The following is a 15,403-nucleotide window of genomic DNA, read 5'->3' on the forward strand; positions in this document are numbered from 1 at the left end:
AACAACCTGTTGTCAACGATACAACAGCACCTGTCACGTAAACAAACGAGTGCACGTAGACTCCGCGTCAGCAAATATCTGAAGGTCGGGTCATCATGACATTTAGTCAGAAAGGTCATCACTGAACACAGGGTCCTGTTCCACAAAACAATCTCAGTTCCACGACAGTGAGGTGAGGTGAGGTGAGGTGAAATGGGGTTTAACGTCGCGTTCAAGATTATTGCACTAAAACAGCGACGTGTGTGTGTGTGTGTCTGCTTGTACTAGACGGACTAACCCCAATTTTACATTTCTGGCCCACTTAGATACCATGCCGCAGTTTAACATGAATACCCCACTCAGACACAGTATACCAACTCAGGCCGACCAGTCCTTGTTTTTAACCCCTCAATGCCGAGCGCCAGGAAGGGTAACACGTACCATCTTTAAACGTCTTTTGATATGACGCGGACGGACTCACTACGACTAGACCACGTCCTGCACGTCAGTGTTCACGCTTGTGAGTTATAATCGTCTTAGCGCTAAGATAGCTTTGTGGAACGGGACCTAGGCTACATGACGTACCGTTGACCATATACCCCAGACACACGAGCATAAGGTCATGCCGTTGTTGATTGTTCAAGACAAGTTTTTATTATTATCTTATGCCCATATTATGACTCGTTCACCTACCAGTATACAGACATTGTAACAATGGAGAGTTCCGCGGAGGCACATGGTACAATTTCCGTCATTTTGCCTCCGAACACGTTTTGCTTTGTAATCATCCGAATTTTCCCGCGACGACCTTCGTCTGCGCAACGGCTGAAAACAAGAAGCAGACGACATTAATATTTGATGTCTGGACATAAATAAAACAAAACATTTTGTTATAAATTGTTTAGTATCATTAAATATTGTTCGTGTCAGAAACGTCCACACGTTATACCTTGAAAATGATAAATTGTAAAATCCACTGAAATTGTGTATTCACATTGAAATTGAGTACAAATCACCAGTTTCGATACTAAGTGTGCTTTGTTGTCAAACTTTATACTTTCACAAAAAGTATGTTGTTCTCAACTTTTGCAATACTCTTGTTCATTGTTATGTGACACATTCTTAGGTCCCAAAACGTGGACGTTAGGAACGACACGAAGTCGACATCCTAAGTTAATACAGTGTTGAAGTCGTCAAAAACGCGTCATTGAAACTAGCGTCTTTACAGGTAATAATAAACTCTCCCACCAGCATCCTGTAATCGTGATTGTAATATCCATGAGATACCTTCTTCATCATTCGCGAATCGACCTCCATTTTGGATGCGACACATGCTGAATCGCATCTCAAATGTCAGTGAAAAACCTGACAATTACCGCCATTACGCCCGAGACGGAGAATGTCAGATGTTTGAAAAGCAATTTACGATAATTCATAGCGAATTATATATTATCAGTCTAGCCCTGGAGCTTGTTCGTATATAATTCAATTCTGTACTTGAAAGTCGTGAAGGATGGTATGTGGTATATAGGAAACAGCGAAACATTGTGATGTCATGATTTTATCGACTGGTATGGCTGGCATGCCGTTAAAAAATTAATCACGTGGTATGTGACATGCCTTGAAAGTGTGCTGCGGTTGATGGTATGGATTAATAACAGGTTAATATACATCGGTGTCGTATGTTGGTCATGTATGACATGTTTGATACCATTGTTATTAGTTTTATATCAAGCTGGAAAGTGAAACATTACAAACTAAATATGCGCTGGTATGCAATATATTTGTGTAAACAAACTCGCACAACAATCACTATTTCATGGCAATCTGCGTTTCATAATAATTTACGGCTGGGGACAACTTTCAGCAAACGCGGAAGCATAGATCTGTCATAAGTCGTGATCTAAACATATAGTTCCCGAAATAAAGTTATATATAAGGTGGAATAAAAATAATTCAATAAGGGAAAGCTCGTCTCTAAATTTAACGAGCTGAAAGGGGTGTGTGGGTGTGTGTGGGTGTGGGGTGTTGTGTATGGGCTGCAAGAGTTGGGAAAGGGCGAGAATGGAATTGGGCGTTTGTATTCAGTAAATAATCTGTAAGAGAGAGTAGTTGAGAACTTGAGACACGAGATCATCCTGGTATACCTCGTCAAACCGAACCTCTAAACACCTCTTTACATCGAACCTGGCTTCACTGAATTTGTTAAACCGAACCTCTTTAAACCGAACCTGGTCACACATAACCTCTCTACAACGAACACCTCGATATCCGAACGAGGACAACGATATCTCCTTCATGAGATTCAGTACAACTGTACTGAAACCGTTTAACGTGACGGTCGTAATAACAAGGAAGTGTTCAGACTAACGAGGTTCGGCATCTTCACGTGATACCCCGTCAAAAACTAAAACCGTTAACTCTATTGGTGTCCTTCTTCCAGGGAAGTTAGCTTCTCCAATGAGAAAACTAGCAGAGGGAAAGCATAACAAGACGAGCTCAATGGAACAATCACCATTGCACAATAGACGCGTCATTTCTTATCGATCCCAATGTTTCCAGGGATCGATACTAATTAGCGGTACCATTTTGTGCGTTTTCTCTAGAGTGTAGTTACCCCGCTGCCGTACAAAGTTCAAGTCAGTGTATTCATCTTCATCAGTCGAGCGGCCAACATCTTACAAACATCTCAACAGCTACACAATGATTTCGAATTCTTCGAGTTACAATATGCTGAAAGGTGTTCTCTTGGCCTCTGCATGATCCACGCGATTAGGCTTCGTGTAATTGCATCTGTTTTATTCCCGTTATCCCTTACGAATCAATTCTACGCTTCGATTGCAAAGCCCGTTCTCATATCATAGGCTTGGTAATATTGCCTCTATCAACACCGTGTTCCATTCGCGCTTTGCATGGACCAATATTAGCCGACGAACCTGCTTAAGATCGCCCTGTGCCGAGGTGGGACCGCCAGCAGACAAACTGAGCCTTCGTTTGATCTTCGCGTCCATTCACAACCCAGCAGAAGGGTCAGCAATGCCTATGGACGCTTCCATTGGATTCCGATCGCCCATCTTCACCAGAATGGCTGCCTCGACCCAGATCAAACATCTGATGATCCGGCCGATTGCAGACGATCAGAATCCAAATCAATGTTGACATTGGAGTGAATAGGTCGCGGGGGCCGCTAGGGTTAGCCGTAATCAACGCCGTTGGCATCAGGCAGGAACTGGCCCACGAAGGGGTGACGTCGGTCGAAGCGAGGCCGTTACTGACGTCTCAACACCCCGGAGTCGGGACAAGCAAGACTAGGTCGTAATGGTCCCCGTGATGGTCGCAACAGACGGCTGCATAGGTATCCCATTATCGAGTTGTACTAATGTTTAGTCGGTGGCGTTTTCAGGAGTACATTGATGGAACGACGGGCGAGATGAACGTCAAATTGAGTGCAAAATTGTGGCAAATGAGCCCAGAAATCAATTGTTACTACATTACGGCAGTGAACCTGTGTAAACTGAATTAGGGGCAGTCAATAGGCCGGTAGTAGTGGATGCTCTATGGGTCTTCTTCCCCTGGCCGACAAAGATCCTCTTTGACAATAGATGAAATTTGCAAACTCTTGCGACGTCTTACGATGTGACGTCAAGTCCCACGTGAGGTCTCGGTTTATTTCCTGCTTCTTACAACATCCGACACTTTAAACACGTAATGCCATCATGCATGGACATGAGAATCCTTTGTCTAAAATTCGCTTTTTAAGTCAGATCATTAATTTCAGAAACCTTTCTTGGTAATTGGCAGTGACGAAACACAACGACAAAATAGAACAATGTCGTGATTGCATGTCGCCATCAGAAAGCCCGCCTGTGAGCGGGGTTTTACAGCAATATACTTCAAAGGACATGCTGGTTAAAAGGCAATATAGAAGCAGTTTAAAAACTTGTATTAGTTACCATGGCAACGTGTTTGAACCGTTGTCCAGACGTCATACAAGGGTAGACTATTAAGCGTCTTAACATGGCCTTCATCGCCCAGTCACGGTGCGGGAGGCGACCAGGGTTGCCCAGACTGCATCCATGTGACCAGGCATTGATAAAAAGTTCAAAGGTTATTCTGTCAAATCGATCTAATTCTGCTTATCTTGACTAAATAAGTAGTTTTCTAATATAAACAAGCTTTGCAGATTTTGAAAAATATTTCCAAATATATTTACAATAGCTTCTTTTAATCGTATATTTTTTTACGCCGCTTTGACTTTCTAATTCCACTTAAGTGTAAACATGAAGGATTATAATTTGATGTTAATATTTAAACCTCCTTGTCAATTACGAGTAAAAAAATCCGTTACACCGGCGTGAAGGTAGACATGAAACCGTTACGCACGTCTTCACATTCTCAACTGTTAAATCTTAAGCCATGAACATCTGTCCTTGACACTGGCGCTTAACACTGACTGAATTTCTTAAATAGTGTTGAAACTTGGTTACAACGTATTGTCTGCGCATGTCTGTTAAAATGTGTGTTTCCTTTGCGTATCAAACGCATACGGTGACGTTAATAGCTTACACTGTTTATTTGTCTTGACAATTCAACACAATGTTCGACCCATAATTGACAATGAACTAGACTTATTAGGAAACACTTACAAAACCGTTCTATCTCCGCTCCCTACAGGGTTGTCACTGAGTACTCCGTACAACGCCTGCCACCAGTCATGTCAACTATAGAATTATTGCGGTCTGTTGAGATTAAACACCAGGATCAAGGTCAAATGGCGGCCATTAATCTATCGAGGAAGCTGTACTGGAATCTCCTAGCTTGTATGCCACATAATCATCAGATAAATGTACAGTAAATTACTAAATACTGAGCGTAGTCGAGATAATTTGGTCTTTGTCCGACTATGATGGAGAATGACGACTTGAGGTCAGAAACCAGTCATCAAACGTTGCGAGTGCGCTTGCACGACACAGCAATGACCTCTTAATGGCGACGATGCGCGCCGTATGACGAATAAAGAGTTATAAAATACACAATTAAGATGTTCATCAAGGCTTAATATTCTATTTTAACGATCAATTCCCGACAGGGGTTGTTTGTCTGACATGCCATCGTATGAAAGATATTTGAAGTATTTATTAATCGATACATGGAAATATTGTCTTAAACAACCCCCTTTCTACAATGGAATGATAGAGAAGTTAAAGAAAATTAAATTGTAAGCCTCCACAAATTCAATTTCACAACTTGAATGAATTTAATTTCATGAATGAGGATTCCTGTGATGATCAAATAAAGGTGGGTATTTTTTCCAAAAAGCGGAATAAAATCAGATTAATATCTTATTGCAATAATTATAAGGGACTGTATTTCTCTGATCTCTAATATTATTCACGTGGTGAAGCAATGACAGTGGATATTGAACATTAGGCAGCCTTAATCGATAAGCTCTATTATTTACAATAAATCGCAATGCTATATTTAATATCCTGATAATCAAAACCATATATTAATGGATTTCTAGATACAAATGATAGTTGGCGGGAGAGCATGGTGTTTCTATAAACCACACGACGCAGAGAACGTCACAGCATATTGCGACGTTGACCACAGATCAGACCGGTTTTGACAAACTATTGACGTGACAATGCAACATTAAGAACTTGCAAACAAATCTCTTCTATCGACCAGAATGCCAGCACGAAAAAAAATAATCTTGGAAACTCATTTGCAACGGCAAATATTATCTTTATCGATTGTGTAATGCTGTTACGAACATTAATATTCGCATTCGTACTCCGCCATAACCCTTCACCTAGCCCAGAGCCCCCTAGCGGTTAAACAACGTCAGTCCTACCCTCGGTGGAATTAAAAAGAAAACAATAACGTTTGACGAGACGGACGCATACAAAGGATTCATCTTTCTCTTCTTGTCACACATTGTATTTTTTTGTGGACGGGAAAGCAGAATTCTTGATATGGATTCAGATATTTGAACGTGACCAGATTTGGGTTCATTTCTACGTTCAGATAATAAAACTGAATAGGAGCTTTTCTTGAAACTGAGTGAGTGAGTATGGTTTTACGCCGCCTTTAGCAATATTCCAGCGGCGGGGGACACCAGGAATGGGCTTCACACATTGTACCCATGTCGGGAACCGAACCCGGGTCTTCGGCGTGACGAGCGAACCACTAGGCTACCCGAACGCCTCTTTCTTGAAACTGAGTTGTTGAGTGTGGTACGATTAGTTCTCTTCTCTCTGTTCCCGGAAGGGAACGATGCATGTCAGCTTAAAGGTGAAAACAGATGAACATGATCGTGTGCCTTCACTTGGACATATACAGTTGATCGTTATGAGACAGGGGCGGTCGGGTAGCCTAGTGGTTAAAGCGTTCGCTCGTCACGCCGAAGACCCGGGTTCGATTCCCGACATGGGTACAATGTGTGAAGCCCATTTCTGGTGTCCCCCGCCGTGATATTGCTGGAATATTGCTAAAAGCGGCGTAAAACCATTCACACTCACTCACACTTTATGAGACATAGTGAGAGAGGACGGCGAAGATGGCCTCACATATTGTACTATTGAGTGAGTGAGTGAGTAAGTATTCCAGGTATATCACGGCGTGTCAGCTAGATGTGGGAGGAAAGCCCGAAGTGATGCGGGTCTCCTACGTCTGAGAGAGAGAGAGAGAGAGAGAGAGAGAGAGAGAGAGAGAGAGAGGAACTTGTAGTAATACGAGTAATACCTAAGTATGTTCGTGATAACGGAGACTGGTTCGAGTCTAGAATGCAGAGAAACAGGAGAATAGTTTATCAGTTAAATTAATAAATATCAAAGTTCATTGTCAGAAGTAGCTCTTTCCTGTATGCAATCCAGCGATTGTATTCCGTAGTTTCAACATAACGAGAATTGACGAGCTGTACGTACCGCGTGGCTTTATTAATAAGGTCAAGTGTCTGATTTGAATAACAGCTCCAATATAAATTCATTTAGTGATCTCGTAACTCGTAGTACAGATCGGTGTATAAGGATTATGGATCAGGCTTTCAAAATGTCAAACTAATGCTCATGTGCAAGATTGAATTTCTTCATAAACCCCACAAACTGACAGCCAAACAAGCAATGATGAATGGGTTTCAGGTCGCAGTGATGCGATTCAACGACACACATTATTGTCACGCCCTATCTTGAGTTATACAAATTCCGCAAAAAAGTGAAGCACGTGATTCATAGTTTGCTATAAACATGGCTAACGTGCACCAAATGTTGAAAAAAGAACTAATTTTCATTTGGTTCAAGCAATGACCTAAAAACGTTTATCCTCGCTTTGTTCAATGACGCAAAAATGATGTAAATTGCCTTCAATCTCGACTGACAAACGAGATCTCGCGAGAGTAAGGCTTTGTTTGATCAGAGCTCTTATGCCGGGATGCTATAATAGGGTTATGCGACAAAATCCCCTGCTCACAATTAGCTGATGGCATTGGAAAAATGAGACGCCGTTGTTTAATTACATTATCGACCAGCATGATAGCCTATATAGCAAGATGTACGTACCATGGGGATATGAATGGAGCAGCACGGTGAAGGTCGTCTTGAAAAACAATCAAGCTAACGCGCATAACAGCAGGCACAGCTGCGTAAGACGGTGCCGCAACTGTTAGAGTCAACCCACAGCTGCGGAAGAAGGTGCTGCAACTGGCAGTCAACCCACAGCTGCGGAAGAAGGTGCTGCAACTGCCAGAGTCAACCCACAGCTGCGGAAGAAGGTGCTGCAACTGTTAGAGTCAACCCACAGCTGCGGAAGAAGGTGCTGCAACTGGCACAGTCAACCCACAGCTGCGAATGAAGGTGGTTCAACTGGCAGAGTCAATCCAGAGCTGCGGGTGAAGGTGCTGCAACAGGCAGTCAACCCACAGCTGCGGAAGATGAGACTGTAAGCGTCCACCAACAACTGCGCGAGATGGTGCTGCAACTGTCACAGCTGACACCACCAAGGGATCCCAATATGTTCGAAGACTAACTACCTAGTGGTACAATGTATAAGCCACATGCATTTGTAACTTCTGATGCTGTCAATAAGCATTACTCCTTGAAATTTCCATTGGCACAATGGGGTACCGGACACCTGTTCTTACGGGTACCGACCGACGTCAATTCTTTCACGGCATCCCCACGGGGACCTATTCTGTACGGGAGGGAATACCACGTGCTCTGGGAACCTAGTCCGCATTGGCACCAAGCATAAACTACTTCGGGCCTCGGTTGTCAGGCTCGCTGACTAGGCTGATGCGTGTCATCGATCCCAATTGCGTGGATCGATGCTCATGATGTCAATCACTGGATTGTCTGGTCCAGACTCGATTATTTACAGACCGCCGTCATATAGCTGGAATATTGGTGAGTGTGGCGTTAAACAACAAGCAAACAAAAACAAAACAAACTTCGAGCCTATTTTGTCCGGTGTCCCCTTCAGGCCGAGAATGAGATACTGAGAAGTTACTTTTTCAGAAGTCTTTACGGGCGCCAAGCATTAAATACCAAGACTCTATACTGCTCCAGCAAAGGATAAGGCTGACATGAAATATTATTGTATGATAAAATGGTTCAGGTTTAAATTTCCGTTAGCAAATTTGATTTAATACTCCAAAGAAACTGACGGTTTAACGCTTGTTTTATACAAGACGCCTTTGACTGATGGGAGTATTTTTTCCAGTGGCGTCGATTTCTATCGAGTTCCTAGAGATGATTCGAGGTCCCCCATAATTGAAATGGATGCGTAAAAACTTAAAAATAACAGATTGAAGATCCATAGCCTGATGAGGTAAAAAAATCAAATCGCGAAATCATGTAATATCCCAACCAGACTTGGAGGAGAGATATTCATAAAAGAATGCTCCCTTGGATACTGATCGAAGACAAATCACCACACACCATTAACCACGAATAAGCCTGATCCTATCTAATCATAAACAGTCGGACTACAATTTCGATAACATGTGTCGTGATCCGCAAGGCATGAAGTGTTCAATGTGCCAGCTTTGACGGGCCAGAATATCCGAATGTTAATTGACATAATATCGAATAACTCACATCATCGTTGACAGACCCCAGCATCTCCTGGCTGGAGAACATCGTCCTCCCCATGGTAAAGACTGACCAGTGTCCGAGGTCGGCACAATACCGGTCACCGGAACGCACTAACTCTCTGTGCCGTGATCATGGACGAAAGGTACTCCTGTTCGGACCAGGAACGGCCAAACACTGACTCATCCACAATGATGCTACACTAGCCACTGTCATTCTCAGTAAGTTTCAATAAAGTGATTTGGCTCGTGGTCCTCTATTACAGAGCGCCCAACCTCGTCTGTCTATGCACACTTAAGTGGATCTTATTAAGGTAACGATATTCCACGCTGGTCTTAATTTCAACCGTTTGTTTCTTATATTCTGTTTCTCAATCAAACAGGCTGTTTTTACTGTCTTATCTGGTGATTTGCGGGACTGGTTTGGGTTATCAATCCGACTATCTCATGTTGATGTTTCATTCGAAGAATCCCACTGCCTCGGCTTGGCTGGAATCGATACCGGGGAGTGCAATTGACAATGATTGAGAACTGATAAAGGCACGAGGCTGAAACACATGTTGAAGCAGATCGCAAATGATCTCTAGGTTAGTGAACACTAGCTGTCTATATGTGATGCAAATAGCTGCACCACTTAAGCAACTTGGGTTGGTCAAAGGGCTTAATTTGTAACAAAAGGTAATTTCCAATCAAACATTTCTTTTCGACAAGAACACCAAATGAGCTATGTATCCAAAGCCGAGGTCCCATCATGCAGTTCCATCCGGAAGTTGCAACATCAAAAGCCCCCCAACCCCCGCACTGCATCCCGTGTTTGGTACAGCATTCGCTTCCCAACGTGATCTCGTTCAAGAACTTCTTTTGGTAATTATTTCATTAATTATGCAAAGCCTAGCACCATTTTTTGTGCAAGTGTCCGACACAAAAAGGAAATTTGGTGGAATTAACAAGACCTCCGAAGACTGGTCGATTCCACAGGTGTCTTTCTTTATTATGCCGTTTACAATTATCCCAACCTCTTTGCTGCCTTTGATATATCCTCGTGCTTCCTTGCGATAACACTGGAAGGATCTTTGGATAACATTCTCGTATTGGGAGCCAAACTGAACTTTTTAAAAATCCAGAGCAACCCCAACTTTGCTTTAATTCTTCCAGAAGTAAAGTTGACTGGTAGGATCTTTTGATGAAATTCTCGTATTGTTGAGCCAAACGGAAACGTTGCAAAATCCAGAGCTACGTTCTACTTCTTCTGTAAATGTTGTTTAACAGTGAAAATATTTCATTTTTGCTTCCAAGATCAGGTACACGCCATACACTTTACTCCCGGGAACTACATCTTCCAACAGCAACCGTCAACCGAAACACTGTGTACATTTAGGTTTCCATTAAGTTTTTCAAAGGTATTTTGGGGTATTTAACTTTTTCAAAGAATAGGAAACTGTTTCGTGTGGGCTTTTAAAAACGTTTCTCAACCAGGGAGGGTGACAACTGAAAACACGAATCATTGGTCCCAATCCAGTTTTTCCTTCTGGCGTAAACCCAATAGTCTTACTCGTTAGTCACTCGTGGGTCTGAAATTCTGACATTAAGTTGCAGACGATGTTCACTAAGAAGAAGACATGACACGCAAGCACGTCTGCATTGACAAGGTGGCATGCCCTTGACGAATTCGCAAACACAAAGACGTGACCTTGAGCGTAAACACGTCGGGGAGAATGCCATCACGTCGCGCCGGTGTTTTGCATAGATGGCGGCCCGGAGGATCGGTAAAAGATGCAGGATTGCACCCAAGTGCAAATCTCTCTGCACTTCCTCGCAAAATTGGGAAGTGACGTTCCCCTAGTAACGCGTATCCTTTTCACCTTGGCTGTTGTTTTGTTTGTTTATTTGTTGGTTGATTTTATTTCATTTTTTAAATATTTTTAATTTTATTTATTTATTGGGGGTGGGGGTCAGTTCTTGACGGTTCACACTGCTTTCATCTTTTGGAGAATATTGTCAGTGAGTGAGTTGGGTTTAACGCCGTTGTGAAAGGTATTTCAGGTATGTGAAGGCGTTCCAGCTTTACAGTACTGGAGGCAAGCCCAAAACATAAGCCGTAGATGTTTACAATGGTAAAACCTACGAGTATGGATATTCTGCAAGCCAGCGGAAAACGCAAAGTGGATAACACTGCCACCCGATCATCATCATCATCACCATCATCATCATTCACACGATACAACCATGAAGGAACAAGACTCAAACACGCATATATAAACAGATATATTCATTTGAGAACACAATCAAGATCGGCCACATGTACTACTCAAAAGAACATACAGAAAGTAATATGAAAGAATTGGGTGTTCCTTAACGTCTTTTGAGTAGTATACATCGTCGTGCACAATCGTTTTTGTATCAGAGAAGTCGTTTTTATATCTCTCTTGATTACCCTTCGTAAAGTGAACGAAAACTTCGTTGACGTTAATTTGCTATGATCAATACATAATACGATGGCGCTGTGAATTATTTAGAAACACTACAAGCTCCGGGGAGCCTCGGTGACAGTTATGCAACATTCCTCTCTGGCTGTGTTTGAGGTGATGTATATAAAACAGTTAGTCTGTCATACAGACCCTGAAACAATTATATCCAATACAGTCAACGCAAGTCTAAATTGCTGCAGTCAGAAAATGAAGAGTGTCTGAGCTCCTTTCTCTACATGTTCATATAATCCTCTGAGATGATGTAATAACAATGTTTGTTTTTTGTTTGTTCCTTAACGCATCACTCAGCAATATTCCAGCTATATGACGACGGTCTGCAAATAATCGAGTCTGGACCAGACAATCCAGTGATTTATATCATGTGCATCGACCTAAGCAACTGGGAAGCGATGACATACATCAAGTCAGCGAGCCTGACCACCCGATCCCGTCAGTCGCCTCTTACGACAAGCATAGTTGCCTCTAACGACAAGCATAACCCATGAAGACCTATTCTCTACCCGGATCTTTAGGAGTGTTATAAAAAAATGAATAATTAACGCTGCTTTGTATTTCAGCTTTTAGTTATACTGCATAATAGTCTGTCTACCAGAGATAATAAATGACAAAAGGAGCCCAACTCAAGTCTAGAATGTCAGTTTAGTTATATAACAGCTTGTCCGTTTATTCAGACGTTTATTAATTTGATAAAACCCACGAACTGAATATGGTGCTTGCGAAAAAAGAAGAAGAAGAATTGGTGAGAATCAGGGATTCGAACCCAAAAGCGAACCCCTGGGAAGGCTACTGAACAAACTAAAGACAACGCCTTTGGGTGCGAAGTGGGTCGGGTTACGTCAGGCATCGCAAATGACGTCGGTTAAAAACCAACGTACGCTTGCATAAGGACGACGGCGACGACGACGACGATGTGATGATGATGATCTCAAAAAAGCAAAGACTCCACGCCACAATTATGTAGGATAGGATATGGATTATGGACGCGAAGGATAGACACGGCAATATGTGCAGCGGTATTAAGAGTGTGACTAAGCGCTCGGATATTTCCGCAAAAACACTTCAGTGAAGTCCTACATACTTTATACGAGTGTCGTGTTCGTTGGTCACAATACGGGTTTGTTATACGGCAGTCGTTTGTGACGGGATGTCATCTTCACTTGAACATGTTGAAACGAAACGAAATGTGTTTCAAACTTGCAGTCTCGTTTCAATCATACGAGCTTTGGTGTAGCATTCAATATTGCTCGTTTTCTAATATAACCAATACCTACACAAATGCCGGAGTGAGTGAGTGAGATGGGTTTAACGCCGCTTTTAACAGTATTCCAGTTATATCGCGGCGTGTCAGCTTAATGTGGGAGGAAAGCCCGAAGTGATTCAGGTCTCAGTCGTTTACCACTTCGGTGAATCCCACGAGCACGGGTATGGTGCTGACAAACCCTAGAAACATAATCGGAGCGAACCGGGATTCGAACCCACAATCATAGGTTTCTCGCGTGCCCTGCAGAGAGAATCGCGGTGCCTAAGGCGACTGGGCCACTCGTACCCCCCACGCCACAGGAAGGCACCTCTGAACTGTAGGGTCACACGGTTAAGTGAGTGAGAGTGGTTTTACGCCGCTTTCGGCAATATTCAAGCAGTATCACGACGGGGGCAGAAATGGGCTTCAAGACTACCATTATAGCGAATCGGAAGGGTCTTCTGAGTGACGAGCAAACACTTTAACCACTAGGCTACACGGCCAGAAACACACGAATATCACACTGTAACCGTGAGATACGAACAATATCACGTATCTCATATTATCGTTTGAATTTCAGTCCTAATCCCGTGTGCCCAGGACATACCATTTGGTTCCATATCCGTGCAAATTAGTGTTTCAAACAACACATGGACTATTGGCCAGTGCTTCGACTCTCGCTGCCATAATCTTATCTCAGTAACCATGCTAACCTGTTAGCTGCAGGGGATCACATTAATTAGAGTACCGGCACGGCCATAAACAACCAGGCAACATAATGCGCTGGGGCTAATGCAAGTATTAAGAGGTATCTAAGCAGGACGGCGATCAAATATGCCACACTATGTCAAGTATTGGCCTGTATGAGTATGGTCACAAATCTGTTTACGAACAATAAGCAGATTGAGTCAACCGCGAGCCGGGCGTTAATAAGTACTAGTATGATTTAAACTCTCCGTACACACGCATTAACATTAGGCTTTATCCAGCTTTTGACTCGTGGTTTTCCGGGAACACGGGCCGGGCGGATCGCAATACGACACCTGTGGAGGACATGTGCAATGACACAGATGTTTTCAAAGTTTGAGACGGTGAACTTGTGAGAGGATATATAAGGCAGGTTCTCATTGTTAAACCGATTAATGTTGAGAATACAAGACATGCATTTATAGTTTAGTTCTCTTACCTCGCTCATATTTAGTTACGTCGGAGATTTAGGGAATGTCGCGCCCTTCTCGAATGGTGTCGTGTTCGCGGACCGGCGCAGAGGAATTTGGTTCCCATGTAATATTTTATCATAATGTCTCAATGTCGTTTGTATATTAAACGCTGCTTATTTCAGGGCTGACTTGCAATGATATAAGAAATCAATAAAATATAGCCTGTTCGCTCTCCTATAGCTGTGTTCCACGTATTCGAGTTTAGATATGTGTCTGTTGTGTGTCTGCACCGGATATTATTTTCAGGGCGAGTTCTTTCAAGAGGACGCCAAAAAAACTTAACCCAGTTTGGGACATTGAAACTTTATAAGCTTCTTCCTCTATGGCAAAAAAAATCTTATGCCTTTCCGTGCGTTTGGGATCAAGAAACAAGCTGTCTGATATCAGATATATATTTACAGTGGACTGTTTTTAATAAAACAACGAAGTTTGACAAAGCACGCACTGTTTGAGGCGAGAGAGGTCTCAGGGTCATTCGTAGGTCATAGTGATGACGTATTGCACGAGAGGTCGCCGAACAGACGACAGCTTAGCGGCTAGGAGTGTTTACCTTACTCCTGTTTTGGATTGGATGTTTTGATGTTAGTTTTGCTGAGCAACTATCACGGATGTTTCCGTGCGTGCTGTTTACAGAAATATGGCGTATTTGTACAACACAAATACGATTCGAGGTGAAAATATTTAATATACGTGCATTTTAAAATACATCTGTGTGTGCCTGTTCGCTGAATATTTAATAACGCATCTTCATGTGACTTGTCATCGAAGGGTGTTGAATTATTTATTAGCATCTTGTATGAATTGTTTACTTGATGACATTTCTCGATAAACAATCGATAAATCATTAAATTGTTATTATTCCGTTGTCTGACATCACTTATAGCCGGTGAGCCCGTATTAGAAACTGTAAAAAACACAGGCGCCTTCACTATTTTCTAGTAATGTCACGTGACCATTGTTTGACCTGTTGTCGATAAACTTTTCCACCAACAGGTTAACCCATTAACCCCAAGGTCAAAGAAGCTGTTGCGACAATTCTGTATTGTAGGTCACTCAATCACTTTGTAACAACTGACGTTTATGTGACGTAATGTGAAATGAGACTAGTTAATTGAGGAAGCACTTGACACATGTATTGTAAGCTCGTTTACACAACCTATCGCTCCAAGCCCGACTTTGTGACAAGCCAACCGTGACATTGCCTGGGGCATGTCAAACCGACTCAAGTCCCAGGACGTACACATATCCCCCAGTAATGTACTATTATCATCAGTGATACCGACACGAGACGCTACGGGTATATATTTATCTATGCCGTAGGCACAAAACATATAATGACTGTGAATCGTTGACAGCGACAGCTTGTCATGAGAGAGATTGAGGGTGG

The 15,403-nt window shown here is 42.6% G+C and overlaps 1 protein-coding gene across 7 annotated transcripts in view; it reads right to left on the minus strand.

Annotated features, from left to right (window-relative positions):
- LOC124120428 (tetraspanin-18-like) overlaps positions 1–15,403 on the minus strand; it is a 103,329-nt gene that overhangs the window by 14,823 nt on the left and 73,103 nt on the right. For 4 of the 7 annotated variants that reach the window (XM_046483248.2, XM_048400493.1, XM_048400492.1 and 1 more), the window contains one exon: positions 673–804. In XM_046483248.2, coding sequence (XP_046339204.1) covers positions 673–804 — 132 coding nt within the window. Of the gene's footprint in view, positions 1–672; positions 805–1,227; positions 1,439–13,982; positions 14,058–15,403 lie in introns of those variants that run through there. The other 3 variants (XM_046483250.2, XM_046483247.2, XM_046483249.2) reach the window with 3 other exon arrangements.

The sequence above is a fragment of the Haliotis rufescens genome, unplaced genomic scaffold, assembly GCF_023055435.1.
Source record: "Haliotis rufescens isolate VD_foot unplaced genomic scaffold, xgHalRufe1.0.p SCAF_2, whole genome shotgun sequence".
Lineage (NCBI taxonomy): Eukaryota > Metazoa > Mollusca > Gastropoda > Lepetellida > Haliotidae > Haliotis > Haliotis rufescens.